Source organism: Rhinoraja longicauda, chromosome 30, assembly GCF_053455715.1.
Source record: "Rhinoraja longicauda isolate Sanriku21f chromosome 30, sRhiLon1.1, whole genome shotgun sequence".
In the NCBI taxonomy this organism is placed as follows: Eukaryota; Metazoa; Chordata; class Chondrichthyes; order Rajiformes; family Arhynchobatidae; genus Rhinoraja; species Rhinoraja longicauda.
The window spans coordinates 5,659,305-5,674,660 of record NC_135982.1 but is presented as its reverse complement, the minus strand read 5'-3'; the positions used below and the strand labels follow the sequence as shown (position 1 = coordinate 5,674,660).

General features: G+C 45.4%; 1 protein-coding gene across 1 annotated transcript in view; it reads right to left on the bottom strand.

Annotated features, from left to right (window-relative positions):
• Window positions 1-608: 608 nt before the first annotated feature.
• casz1 (castor zinc finger 1) overlaps window positions 609-15,356 on the bottom strand; it is a 112,576-nt gene continuing 97,828 nt past the window's right edge. Inside the window, exons 16-19 of the mRNA XM_078425025.1 lie at window positions 14,511-14,659; window positions 8,245-8,446; window positions 6,758-7,012; window positions 609-2,097 (exon numbers count right to left, since the gene is read on the bottom strand). Coding sequence (XP_078281151.1) covers window positions 1,007-2,097; window positions 6,758-7,012; window positions 8,245-8,446; window positions 14,511-14,659 — 1,697 coding nt within the window. The 3' untranslated portion in view covers window positions 609-1,006. The remainder of the gene's footprint in view (window positions 2,098-6,757; window positions 7,013-8,244; window positions 8,447-14,510; window positions 14,660-15,356) is intronic.

The following is a 15,356-nucleotide window of genomic DNA, read 5'->3' as shown; positions in this document are numbered from 1 at the left end:
GAAAAAAAAATCATTCTGGAACAGTGCCGAGAGGCTGAGAGGTTTGGAATGGAAAGAGCTGCAACCTGTAATAGGACATGATCTGGGATAGAAAGAAAGCAAACGCCAGGGCAAGGAAAAGAGGAACAAAAAAATCTTCAAAGTAAAAATAAATTAATGGAAGAGCAAAAATGAAACTTCACTCGGTCTGAGCACAAGTACTATGTGTTTCTCAATGAACATTTGTTCATCCACACTCAGTGCTTCAGAATTTAGCAACAAGGCGTTTCATGTGTCTTAACCTTGAAGGCTTCTCATCATCGCCTGTCAGAGGCGATGGTGGGACTGACTACACAAAACGGCCATTTCAAACTGCCTTTGTAAATTCTTCACTTGCGCACTCTGACATACCATATTGTACACTGCAGCTGCAAACTGCTTATGAATTTTCGGTTTCATATACTTTGTTTTCTTTAAAATTCCAAAAATTAAAACAATAGAATCTAGCAGACATGCACACACGCAACCAAGGAGTTTTCGGTAGCAAAGGTAATACCCAAATATTACATGGTGTCCAACTCCAGAAATGTTGGATTATAGATTTCCCCCCCTCCCCCCATTTTTCCTGCATATTAAAAGGGTTTAATCATGTTGGTCAGGTTGTAAACATCTTTTTTTTAGGGAGCAAGTTCTTCCTACTGCACGTACCATCTGAAGCCAATTGTTTTGTTCATCGAAGTTGGTGGTTCTTTCTCAAGTTGTGGGCACTGTCCTGCTGTCTCCGGCTGGTCTGGAAGCATGGTTGAGGATGGAGGAGTCTCCATTTGATCCTGATGGGAGTGTGAAGGCCGCCAGGCCCCTGAACAAACGCCACGCCCATGGAGCTCTCGCTTTTCCGTCCTACTCATGACTAATGTTTTCATTTTGTTAAAATCGGGGGGAAATTTGTCATCCCAGATAAATGAAGGAAGTGTTTTCGAGAGGACAGGTTAGGTTTGGGTGGGAGAAGGGAAGTGGATGTTCCCGGCTACAGGCCCAAGGCTTCATCCTTCCCCACTAGGCCCATGTGCTCGGGCGTGCTGCCATGGCAACTGTCCGAGTCCGTGTGGAGATCGTCATCATCTTCGTTGAACTCCTCGTCCTGCGTCATGTCGTTGGCGTCCTCTACGTCACCAGATGTTGCGGTGACGTCGTCTTGGGCGGCGGCGGCGACGACGGGAGCAACGGTTATGGCGGCAACAGCCTCCTCATGCCGCGACTTGGCGCTCAAATCCAGCGAGTCGTTGAGGCCGACGCCCGCCGCGTTCTTGAGGAAGAAAAGCGCTCCGTCCGCGCCGCTGCCCAGGTTGAGGGAGCCGTCCAGGTTGAGGGACGATCCCTGTGAGTCGTACTCGAGGATGGAGGCGGCGGTGGCGGCGATGGCGGAGGCGGCCGGGCCGTGCGCGGCCTCGCGGGCGGGCGAGGCTGGCGGCGGGTCCCCGCGCTCTTGCTTTTCGTGCTTGCGTTTGTGCGAGTCCATCTGCGACATGCCGACCACCGTGTGCTTGCATTCCGGGTAAGTGCAGTGGAAGTGGGAGCACTTGAGCTTGTACTTGCAGTCGGCCACCTCGCAGTCCACGCTGGAGCTGAACTGGCAGAAGCCGGCGGCGCTGATCACGTCCTGCTTGCCGTGGTGCTTGCGGTGCGCCGTCACCTTGGTGCTGTCGGTGCAGCGGAACCCGCAGCGCAGGCAGTGGAAGTGGGTGCTGTTGCCCGCGAACTGGCAGTCCGCAAAGTTGCAGCGCAGCGACGACTTGAAGCGCTTGAAGTCGTCCAGCACCAGGTTGTCCACCCGGTCATGGTGCTGGGCGTGCTTGTACATGTGGGTGCGCCCGCAGAACTTGTAGCCGCAGTTCTCCCGCGTGCAGTGGTAGTGGGTCACCTTCAGCGAGAACTGGCAGGTGGGGTCTTTGCAGTCCTCGTACAGGTCGTAGCGCTTGAAGCCCTCCAGCATCATCCCTTCGTCCAGCATCTTCCGAGAGGAGGCCGTCTTTCGCCGCTTTCCGAATGGGGACATGTCCTCGATGATCCAGAACCTCTTCTTCGCACCAGAAGCGGTCGGGAGAGAAATTGTGTTCCCTGGACACAGAAAGGGAAAAGCATTAAGCTGCTGCGTTACTCTGATTCCATTTGGAGAATGAGACAGTTGTATTATCAACATTGCAATCTACATTCATGCTCTCTCAAAACCACAGATGACATTTGACAGAGATTCAATCACACCATTAATGCATGTCCTTATGCAGCCTAATGTAATGCGAATCCTCTTCTCTCCCAGAAGCGTTAATGGAGTTATTAAGAGTGAATACACAGAAAACATTGCACTAATTAGATGATTGAATATCCTACATGGGAATATGAAGAACGCACAGACCCAGTATTTGAACCCACATGAGAAGCAGCAACCTTGCCTCTGAGTCAGACAGAGGCTGTGCATTCAAGTCCCAGTCTGGAGACTTGAGTTGTAGAGATCTAGGCTGAAGTTCCATTGCAGTGTGTTTGAAGATGCTGCTGCTCTATTATGTTGTGCTCTCATGTGGTGTTGAAAAAATAACCCATGAGACAGTTTGGAAGACTGATTCAGCCTCTGGTATCCTGGCCTATATTTATTCCTATATCGGCATATATTATGTCCTATTGGGATCTTGCTATGCATAGATTGGCTGTTCCCTGTCTTGCAACAGTAACTGCACTTCTAAAGTACTAAGAGACATGGGGAAGACCCGAGTGGAGATGGACAAGCCTCGATCCTTTCCATAATACAATCCTATAAAACAAAGATGTTTGGGTGGCTCTGCATTATCTGCGAAAGCTAATACAATGGTGCATCTGCCTGAGGGAACTTGTGTAAGGTGAAGAGATCAATGAGAACAGGTTGTCCAATGGCCAGTCTTAGAAGGTGTTTTGGGAAGTCCTGAGGGTACAAAAGATCCTACCTAAATGATAGCTAATTCATTTGTCCTAATACATCTGTGCTCATGCACAGCATAGAAACAGGACCTTTAACCACAACTTACCCATGCTGACCAAGAAAACAGTCTAGATAAAAAGCGGAGGAATGAAAATATGTGACAGAAATTTCTCTCGATCTAGGCAGAATTTTATTTTGGCGGAAATGAAGTGAGTGGGGGATAGTTACTCATGGATTTTCTCTATCAGCTCAATTTCAATCACTAATTTAGTTCCTCTTCAGGGAAATGAACCTTTCTGCCTTAGAATGGAGACACAAGGAACTGCAAATGCCGGTTTAAAAAAACCCCACAAAGTTGTGAAGTAACTCGATGGTCAGGCAACATCTGTGAAGAACATGGATAGGTGACTTTTTGGGTCCAAACTTGAAACATCATGTATACATATTCTCCAGAGAAGCTGCCTTACCCACTGTGTTAGTTCAGCATTTTGTGCATTTTTATTTTCTCTCTAACTTAGAATATTGTTGTCACCATATACAAATATTTGTTTTGTACCATTAAGATTAATGTACAATATTCATAAAAACAAATTAAAATTTCCCTCTAATTTTCATAAGTCATCTGAAATAAAATATGCTGCAAAGAAATTTGGTTAAAGCCCATTGATGAGGGCCTTTCCATTGTGATACCCAATGTTGACACCTGGCTGAATCCTCGACTATGGGCTCAGACGAGCCCATAGACAGCTGTTTCAGACATGGGTTAAATCATGTCTGCTGCACAGAGAAGTGGGGCAATCTGAACGTGAACAAAACCACACGTCACTCCAAAATTACAGACAATATCTTGCAGAGTTGCAGAAACAAAGAACTGCAGATGCTCGTTAATACTCAAAAGGACACAAAGTGCTGGAGTAGCTCAGAAAGTCGGGCAAGCATCTCCAGAGAACATGTTTATGTGATATTTTTGGTCAAAAATAATTGTCTCGACCCAAAAACCACCTATCCATGGAAACGCCCACAGTTTTGTGAACAGATACAGGAGGATTTTAAAAAAAAGTCAACTCATGAGGAAAACTGTCCCGCCCCACGACATATAACAGATAGAAATGAACTGCAAATTGTATATAAAATCATGTATTTTACCCTGTACTGTAACAATATAAACTTTCATTACAACAAAGCAACTGCAAGAAACAAAAACAAAAGTGTTGGAAAACCCTCAGCAGGTCAGTGGAAAGAGAAACAGAGTTAACATCACAGATTGAAGACCCCTCGTCAGACCTGAGACATCAATTGTTTCTCTCTCCATAGGTGTTGCCTGGTCTGTTGAGAGTTTACAGAATTTAAAGTTTTTTGTTTCATATTCTCAGCATCTGCAAAATTTTTATGTGGATTTTCCAAATTCAAGAAAATGTCTTCTGATTTGCAATGCACTGGCTACCAGACGCAGACTCGGTAATGATAAATATGTGGGGACAAAATACAAAGCTATGTGAAAGCTGCAAAGTGCAGCATTAGTTGGAGAGCTCTTTCAGAGGGATGATACAAATATGAGGAGTCAAATGGGCTCATGTTCTTTTATGATTTTGAAAGAAAACCAAACATTGTTGCTGGTTTTGCGCTTTTTTGATAAAACAACAACTAATACGCATGGTAGTATGATTCTGTGCACAATGGGGATACAGGGTGTTTGTTTAGTCAACAAAGCCAGCTGTTGGCTTCAACAGGCATTGTTTAAAAAAAGGAAAAAGGGGAAAAATGAGAATGCACTCAAGTCCCAAAGGCAATAGAAATGTTAACAGTGCAGCCTTATTGTCACCTGGTTGTGCCTGATGTCCTTAATGTTACAGGCGCCAACACCAGCTGCAATTCCGAGCATCAAATATTAGCAAACTCAACCTTCCGTGTTAGTGAGGTGAGGGATGACTCGCGCTCTCCTGTGAAATGGTGCCAGGGCATACGTTTTAATAGTTACACTTTAGCAAATTCTCTGTGAGGCAGCATGCTATCTCTGTCGCGCCATCGTGCTACTAAAATTAACCCACATAATATTTACTCTTATAATGATAATGGGTCACAATCACAGAGGTAATGTTAGACATCCTAGGCCAATGACTGAAGTGCATGTTGTTGATGGTGCACGCTACTACCACTCTGTGTGGATGGTGGAAGGAATGATCTGTTTGGATAATGGGGGTTGCTTTGTCCTGGATGAGGTCAGGTTGCTTGTGAGTTGGTGGCTGACAAGTGGAGAGTGGTCTATTGCGCTCTTCGGGCCTTGTAGAGGGCAGAAAGACCTGTTGTTAGGAGGTTACTCATTCACTGCTGAATACTCAGCCCTGTCCTTTTGTAACCATGTTACTTGTGTGCTGATCCAGTTCTAACTTCTGATTAATGATAATAGCCAGGATGTTGATGGTGGATAGACAGGTGATGGCAATGTCACTGAACATCAAAAGTAGGTCCTCAGTTTGGAGGCGGTCATTGGCTGACAATTTTAATATTTGGCATTTATCTGCCCTTGCTTGGATGCTGTGCGGATCTTGGCGAAGATGGCTTGGCCAGGATCACTGCCCTCAGTATTTCGGCAATGATGGTCTGGATGATTGGCCTCCAACAGCCACAGCCACTCTTCTTTGGGCAAGGACTGTCCACGTCATTTTCTGAGGAAGTGCAAATGGAATTGAACACTGCTCGATCATGAGTAGAGACCTCCACATGATGGAAGGTCACTACAAAGCAGCAGAAATGTGAGTGCAGTAAAGCTGAGAGTAAACTGACTCAGTGAGCACAGTGTTGTAAAAGGACATGATATTTCCTGAGAACTCGTCAATTGGAAAATCGGTGCGAAGTTGGCATGATTACTGTGTGTTATAAACACAGATAATCATAACTCACACTTGTATTTGATTAACATTTGGAAAGCATTTCAGCACTCTATGTAAGTATCGGCAGCTAACTTTGATATTTATGTCATAAAGGCCGCAAAAGACTTCATTGGTGTCTCTCAGAGTTTTGGGGAAATTGCTGATGCTTTATTACGATTGTTGGTTCTACACTGTCCCAGCATTGGTCTTTCTCCAGCATGTTACAGCTGTCTCTTTTTGCCCTTTCCTCTTCTCCCTAATCTCCTCCCTTGCTAAGAGCTGGCTGACTCTTGTTCGTGGTGCCTCCTGAGGATCAATGGGCAAGACGCTTGCACCAAAGTCAGAAGGTTGGGGATTCTAGTTCCACTTGGAGACCCATGCACAAAAGTCCACAACAGTGCCTTAAAGGTGCTATAATGTCCGAGGCGCTGGTTTTCAGATTTACCACACTCTGAGATTACACTCCTCATCTCACCATATTATCCCCACAAGTCCCACATACTCCAGCAAGAGGAAACAACTGTTCACCACTGTCTTTTCAACCTCTATCAGAACCTGATATTATTCAATGATGTTACTTATTCTTCTAACACCCAGAGAGTAAAAGTCCCCTGTATGCAATCTCTTCACTTAGATCAATGCCTTCAACCCAAGATCCAATCTAGTAAAGCCTCCTTGAGTAAAGCTCAAAGGCAGCTATATCCAAAAGATAGCTCTTCGCTTTGGTCTCACCCAAACCTGACACTACAATTGCAATGTCACTGGAAGGCAATGCTGATTAACCATTCCGAACCAAGGTTTGCCTTTCTGGTGAGTGTAATTACATTGAGACCAGGCAGAGGCCATGCATTTGTTTAATCATAGCTGACAGCATTGATTAAAAACACATTTCTATTACATATGACCAGAGCTCTTCAGAAGTTTTTGCTTTAAGTGGTTAAACCTTGTTTATGAGTACCTGCAGCATCCTGAACTATTGGGACATCACTTTTAATCGGTGTGGGAGCAGCAATGGTCGGATTGAAACCAGGCGTGCAGGTTGGTATGACAACATTCCTGGTGGATCCAAGAGTCGCGCTGAGCAGAGAGTGTGAGAGACAGGATGGAGAGAGGAGGAATGGCAGTGAAGAATGGGAGGTTCGGAACAAGGCTTGTGGCAAGGATGGAGATGGTGCATTGCGGGTAGCATCAACAGCAGGAGTAACCAGGCAGCCTAAAAGAATATTTGGGAAAGCAGAAGGAGAAACAAAACAAAAACGAAATGAAATCACAGCCAGGCACCACAGTGAAAAGATGAAAATGGAGAAGCAGTAAAAATGATCAGCTTAAACAAAGCACAGGCATAACAATGGAAGTCATACTGGTGTGTTTGTGCACCCCACTACCATCTTTGAGATTTTAAAATATTAAACATACAGACCCTTCATAATATCCATTTGTTTCTCTCCTCTCTTACACTCAGCTCTTTCTCCTGTCACTTGCTCCCCTCTCATTTCTTTGTTTTCTTCCCTTTTGCCCTATTTCCTTTCCCCTACCCAATCACACCACTGCTCTCTTTATCTCCTTTCTCGATCATCTGTTTTCTATTGTCCCTCTTTGTTTCCCTTTTTTACTTTTCTTTCAATCCTGGCTCTCCCTTTCTCCATCTCACTCTCCTCCCTCTTCTATTGCTGGGAATCATTACCAACTAATTGTTTGAAGGAGAAAAGTGCTTCCTTGTTGAGCTCCATCATCTTTAGTCTGGAGAAAGTCCTGATCCATGATATTGTCCGTATATCCCTCCACAGATGCGTCATCACCCGCTGAATTCTTCCAGCAGATTTTTATTTGCTCAAGGTTCAGCATCTGCAGTTTTCTGCATCTTAACCTACATCGCATTCAGCCATTCAGTTTCTGCTGTTGGTAAGTTCTTGACCTCTTAGACCACCATTGGTCATTCCAGTTACGTTCACAGTAACGTGAAATACCCACCAAATGCGTTGGTCTGCTGTAGGTACGTAAACCCATCCATTTCTCCACTTCCAGGTTCTTCCAGACTGTCTTGGCCAACAACTTCACATCACAGGCTATGCTCTCTCCTTCCCATACTCGCAACTTCGTCAGTCATGCTCCTCTCTTCCCCCCACCACCTCTCTGACCTTCTCAAGTACCCCCACCCTCTTCCCCCCACCCCACCACCTCTCTGGCCTTCTCAAGTACCCCCACCCACCACTTTCGTGACCTCTGAATCTATCCATGACGACTTTGCGATGGTAATGCTTCAGATCGCAGGCCTGAAATATACCCTGCCCACTGTTCCTTGCAGCCTGACCTTTTGGAGACTCCCAGCTGTTTTGGGTTTCATTTAATCCCTTGCCTGCCTTGCCCTCCTGCTGCAAGAGAGTGTGGAGGCTAGCTGGTTCAATGATGAACTAGGAGAAGAGCTCTGATGGTTGGAAACCTCACCTGTTGCACTGCTTTCGTTTCCGACTGGCGTGCTGGTGCAGCTACGGTCTGGTGCCGATGAATCGGAGGATAGGCCGCCTGGGCTGGTGGCCATGGGGTGGTCCATGCACTCGTCTGTTTCCATGTCCATCATGTTCGATGTTGACGTCACAGCCGAGGAGCCGCTGGTGGCAGCCATGTTCCCGTCGTCGGTCCTGTGTCCCTACGGAGAAATACCCTGGGTTAGGAAGGTGAGATATAAAATTCGGCAAGAGTAGGGAGCAAGAGGCGTGGGCCAGGAACTTCTCACCTCGCACGCCACTACCTGTAAAGCAGGAATTCTGACCATGGTCACATGAGACTGCAGATGCTGGAATCTTGAGCAAAAAACAAACAAACTGCTGGAGGAACTCTGGCTCAGGCCGTACCTGTGGAGATGAAATGGACAGACCAAGTCTGAAGAAGGATTCCAGCCTGAAACATCATCGGCCCATTTCCCTCCATAGATGCTGCCTGACCCACTGAGTTCCTTCAACGCTTTGATTTTTGCTCAGGAATCCTGTCCACCTGCTTCAAGGAAATGTCCACCTTATCATTATCTTCCTTCAAATGTACGTCGCAGGCAGACTATACTAATCTACGACAGGCCTCACTTATTCACCATGATTACCAGGGCCGCCAACAATCCGTCAACAAGATTTTTTCTCCCAATAGTTTTGTGGAAAATGTTTATCATTGGATGAAATATTTAATCTCCTTGCTGTACTTTATTGGAAGCAATCAACTGGATCACGCCATCCAAACCGTTAAACTGTATAGACATGTGGGGTTCATCTTCAGCATCTCTGTAAGGTGTCAAGCAGGACTCTTGTTGGGTGCAATAATTATAAATGCACATGCCAATCCTAATGTGGCCTACCTGTACATCTCACACATCCCACCTCTTGATGATCTACACAGACCACCCTTGTAGGTTAGACTTCAAAGAGATTAGGTTGAAGTGTAATCATGTCTGTGGAGAACCACTGGTGATGTCCACCTCAGCAGCCAGCTCCACTCCCAAACCCTTATCACTTGCTAAGTGATCCCTGTGCTTGCATATTGCAGATGGGGGAATGTCAGGGATGAACTGGTGTCCAGAAACCAATCAACCTGACTTCCTGTGTACCTGAATTCAAGTGAAATTGAGCTGCAGGGCTAGGGGCTCTTCAAATTCACCCCTCAGCTTCACGCTGGAGACAGGGTGGTACCGTGGCTTAGCTGCTGCCTCACAGAAATATGGGTTCAATCCTGATCTTCAGTGATTTCTGGAGTTTGCACATTTTCTCTGTGACTGCCGAATGGGTTTCCTCGAAGGTATTTATTCACAAAATGCTGGAGTAACTCAGCAGGTCAGGCAGCATCTCGGGAGAGAAGGAATGGGTGACGTTTCGGGTCGAGACCCTTCTTCAGATTGGACAGAATGGGTTTCCTCAGTGTCCTCCCAAATCCCAAAGTGGGTTGGTAAGTTAATTGCTCACTGTAAATTCCCCCTTGTGTGTAATTCATGGTAGAATCTGGGGGGGGGGGATGAATAGGAATGTGCAGAGAATAAAATTGGATTAAATGAGTGTAAATGGATGGTCGATGGTCGGCATGGACTCAGTGAAGGGCTTGTTTCTGTGACGCATCTGTGACTCCACTGCCCCTGTCAACAGTGTCGTAGACTGATTTAAAAAGTAAGGGCATATGAATGCACACTAATAATTTAGGTAGTTTTGAGTAATTTCATGTGCTTTTCTAATAATTATATTTTTGGACTGTTTGTCAAAAGGTCACCAGGACACTCGAGGGGGCAAGGCCTCAGGATCTGATGATTGAGATCTGGATGCTGCTTGTGGGGTCTTTCCGGAAACCAGGCTTCGAGGTCGATCGCTCCCATTGCTTGTGGTACGTAGAACTGAGAGAGATTCCCGGGGCTTGAGAGTGAATGGTGGTGACAGTAACACTCTCTTGTTACCAATGATCAGAAACCCATCTGGCCCAGCCACATGACACTAATGACAAAATAGGTCAGGGGTCTGCAGTAAGTGATCCAATTCCTGGCATCCCAAAACCTTTCTACCGTCTGCAAGGCATAAGTCAGGAGTTCTTGGAATGCTCTCCACCTGCTTGGATGAATGCAGCTCCAACTATTCTCAAGAACATGTCAACATCCAGGGCAAAGCTGCCCAATTTGACTGGCACCCCATCCCTCACCTGAAATGTTCCTTCCCTCCAACATTATTGCACCATAAGGAAGGACCAACCACATTGGCCAAGAAAGCACACCTAGGCCTCTACATCCTCAGAAGATTAAGGAAGCTCGCATATCTCCAATGACTCTTACCAACTTCTATTGATGCACTGCAAAAGGAATCCTATCAAAATTTATTAATTACAGCTTGGTTTAGCAACAGCATGGAATTACAGAGAGTTGTGGATGTAGCCCAGTCCATCACACAACCCAGCCTCCCCCCATCGATTCCATCTACACTTCACCGAAGGGAAGCAACCAACAACATTAAGGGCCATTTATACCCTGGCCATTCTCTCTCCTGCCCTGTCCCATCAGGTAGAAGATATAAAAGCTTGAAAACGCATACCCCCAGATTCAGGAACAACTTCTTTCCAGTTATTAGATTATTGAAGGAACCTCTCATAAACTAAGGGTGCAGTCCCAATCTCCCGACCTACCTCATTGTGAGCTTAGCATTTTTTTATTTGCACTTTCTCTGTAGCTGTAACAACATATTCTGCACTCTGATATTATCTTTGCACAACCTGTTGTAGTTGTGTATGGCTTGATTGTACTCATTCATATACAGTATAATTTGACTGCGTAGCATGCAATGTATCTCAGTACATGTGTGACAATACTAATCAAATAGCATGAATCTTGTGAGTACCTTTCGCATATTGCACTGCAGTTACTCACCAAGTATCTCATCCTTGACAGCATCTTCCAAACGTCTGACATTGTAAGGGCAACTAAGGGCAAGAGAACAACGTTGCCTGCAGGCTTTCCTACCACTCCTACAGCACCATTCCCAATGCTTCATTGTCAGGGGCTCTAAATTGTGGGACCTCTTCCTCACAGCATTGAAGGGGCATGTTCGGCACACGGAATGCCACAGTTCCATAAGGGGCTCTCTGCACCTTGCTCAAGGGCTATTAAGATCGGTAAGAAATGCCAGACTCAGAAGAGACCCCCCAGATCCTGTGAATGAATCAGATTGGCCGACATAAGACTGAACCATGTGTGGCAGAATCTATGTCTGTGTCCAGCCCTGATCAAACTCCCATAGAAAGCTGGCTCTTCCTTCTGAGGTGAGGGGTACTAGAGGTGACCGAAAGCTGGTACGTTGTACCTTTGGGAATATGGACAACACCAGGTGTGTGTTGCCTGATGGTCTGGTTACCTAGTATTACTGATAATTTTTTATATTATTGATTATTCCATATTTATTTGTATTGTTTCATTTAATGATGCATATAAAGCTGCAGCAAGTAAGAATTTTGGTCTGAGGAAGGGTCCCAACACAGAACATCATCTATCCATGTTCTCCAGAGATGCTGCCTGACCCACTGAGCTACTCCACCACTATCTTTTTTTGTAAACCTGCATCTGTTTCATTCAAAGAGAGACACAAAATGCTGGAGTAACTCAGTAGACTGGGCAGCATCTCTGGAGAAAAAAGATAGGTGACGTTTTGGGTTGGAACCTTTCAGTGGCTGAAGAAGGGTTCCGAACCAAAATATCACCCATTCCTTCTCTCCAGTGATGCTGCCTGACCCGCTGAGTTACTCGAGCATTTTGTGTCCATCTTTGGTATAAACTAATATCCGCAGTTCTTTGTCTGTAGTTTCATAGTTCTGTTCTTAGACAATAGACAATAGGTGCAGGAGGAGGCCATTCGGCCCTTCAAGCCAGCACCGCCATTCAATGTGATCATGGCTGATCATTCTCAATCAGTACCCCGTTTCTGCCTTCTCCCCATACCCCCTGACTCCGCTACCCTTAGTGCACATGACAAACACTCTTGACTCTTGATTTAACTGGGTGGTACAGTGATGTAGCTGGTAGAACCACTGCCTCACAATGCCACAGACCAGGATTCAATCCTGATCTCCAGTGCTGTCTGTTTGCAGTTTGTATGTTCTCCTTTTTTCCTCCAGGTGCACTAGTCACCTTTCCGGTCCCAAAGTAGGTTAATCAGCCACTGTCAATGGCACCATGTGTGCAGGTGAGTGGAGGGTGTTCATGAGAATCCAGGAAATGGGATTAGAGCAAGATAGGTGTAAATATGTGTGCTTTGTGGCCTGCAAGGATTCAGTGGGCTGAACAGCCTCTTTGTGTAACTTTACAGTTAAGAAATCTAAGTCACACATACCTGAGTATGAGCCAGGATTGGGGTGGGGCGGGTGGGCAAAGAGAGTGAACAAAGATGCCAGTGTGACTGATGGATGAAGCCACAGTGCCTTTGCATCTCATTCTCAACAGGCTGAACGTGGCCAGGAACCTATGAGTTCCTCCATCCCTCATGGCCACCCTAAATACAACCTTCCTTGTATTTCACTGTCAACAACAGCCCTGCTAGTCAGGAGATCAAGGCTCCTGATATGCCAGTTCCACGTATCTTTCCTACTTGGGATCCGATACATGTAATTAAATGAAAGTACATGAGAATGTCGTTTGACAAAACTATCGAGTTATAACTCCACTCTTTGCACAGGGGTGCACTCACTCCACTGTGTCTCAGCTTAAATCCCAACAGCAGTTCTCCAGAGATGCTGCCTGAGCTGCTGAGCTACTCCATCACTTTCTGTCTTTTTTTGCAAACCAGTATGAGCAGTTCATTGTTACCCAAAGCAGTTTACTGGTCATCGACACACTGCTGATGAGTGGGAACTATTGTGTGCAAATTAGTTGCATACTGCAAGTCTCCTCTTCTCCTTTGGTTGTTACTTTTCTCCTTGCAAGAAGAGATTTTGGCCCAATGAGACCTTCGAAGGTATAGTGGTAGAAACGTGTAGAGGTTAGAGTTCATTAATTGAAACCTAACAACAGGAATAAGAGCAATGAGTGGCTTTCACGCAAAGGACAGTCATTTGGTTGACTAAGTTACACTGAAATCATAGATTGGTTCATAGGATTATACAGCACAGAAACCTACACTTTCGTCCCGCCTCGCCCACACTGACTGTAATGCATATTCATGTTATTCCCACTTGCCTGTACGTATTAGGCTTATATCCCACTACACCTTTCTTACCTAAATATAAATAGTACCTGTCCAAATAATTTTTAAAAGTTGCAATGTCCACCTTCTCTCTTGGAAACTCATTCCAGATATTCCTCCCTCTGTGAGAATAACTTACTCTTACACTTTCTTTTAAATTTCTCCCCAATGCCCTCTAGTTTTAGACCACGGTCCTAGGGGAAAAAAAGGCTGTGTATAATATATCAATTATATTGTCTGTACGGAGTTTATACGTTCTCCCCGTGACCTGCGTGGGTTTTCTCCGAGATCTTCGGTTTCCTCCCACACTCCAAAGACATACAGGTATGTAGGTTAATTGAGTGGGTAAATGTAAAAATTGTCCCTAGTGTGTGTAGGATAGTGTTTATGTGCGGGGATCGCTGGGCGGCGCGGACTCGGTGGGCCGAAGGGCCTGTTTCCGCGCTGTATCTCTAAATCTAAATCAATACTTCTGTTGATTTAAATGTGGCAAAAATGGTATAAAATTGCATTTGGAGGTAACTCGTGGCACAGTGTATTGGCGATGGATGTGAAGGGAGCATCAACCTTGTACTTCACCTTGGGGTTTGAATGTGCTCAATGGCCACGCTAAAAAGAAAGCAAAATTCATACAAGAATTTACTATTTTTAAATTGCCTACATAATCCCTACCTCCGTATTCTCTTTGATTTTCTATTTTTGCTGTCGTGATCGCCCCGTAATTGAGTTGCTCTACAACGTATGGATGTGCTTTTGTTGACAAACCCTGTGCTCCCAATTTCTTTCTGACCCTCCTTTCTTTGAGAGACTCTATTCTTGACCATTCCTTTGGTTACCTGCTCTGAATCCTTAAGTGGGCTTGCTGCCTGATTTGAAGCACTTGAGACGCCTTGCTGATTAAATATGTTGTTGTTAGCAACAAAGAATTTTTAATAATAAAGTACTCCAGTGGGACGAAGGGGGGTGGGAAGAAACGAAACGAAACGAAAGCGAAGATCTTGATCTTTGATCAAACCAGGAAGGTACCTGATTGTGCATCTTGTCGAAGTTCTTGCCCAGCATTCTCCTCATGTGCTTGCGAGAATGGGATGTCATCTGGTGCTTCAGAAGGAAGGAGAAGAGGCAGCCATCGCGAATGCAGTGAAAGTGACTATTTACCTGGTTGTACTTGCAGCCTGCAAGACACAAAAGACAAACAAATAAATAATGCATGTCTTGTCAGGCGGCAACTCCAGAGTGGAAACAGTTGTGGTACGGGCATGCAGCAACTTGCCCGTTGCCATGGCAGCAAACAATGATTGCCATCGCATTGACAGGGCTCCTGCATTAAATGTGCAAAGGTGAGGAAAATGAGTTAATGCAGAAGATTAAGCTTCGGCAAACTGATGCCCCTATTGGGCTGAAGGCAGTTGCTATGGACGACATGCCACATTCTGCATGCCTCACTGTTACACCCTGCTGGCTTGCTTCAGTGGGCACCTCTTGATGTCTGTAGGTCTGACTGTCAGGGGTTCAACTCCTCGTTCAACTAAGACTCCCCCCTGCAGTCTTGGGTCAATGTGTGAACTGTTCTCGGGAATTTCTTTTCAGTCTGGACACGACGGGCCAAATGGCCCATCAATTTCTCCAACTGTGGAGCAGGAAAAGCGTCTGCAGAAGATAGACTGATATTTCATTCTCAAATTTGGTGCAGATGCTCAATGACATTGATAGCTGTCACCCATATGCCTCAGGCATTCAACATTTGTGCTTTAACCTTTAACAATTTCTTTCTGCCTGCATTTGTGTGGTATGTTTGACAGCAGCCTCCCAAAACAGTTCAGTTGAAAAGCAACACCTTTATAGAGCAATGTGAAAGGCCCCGAGAAGCTG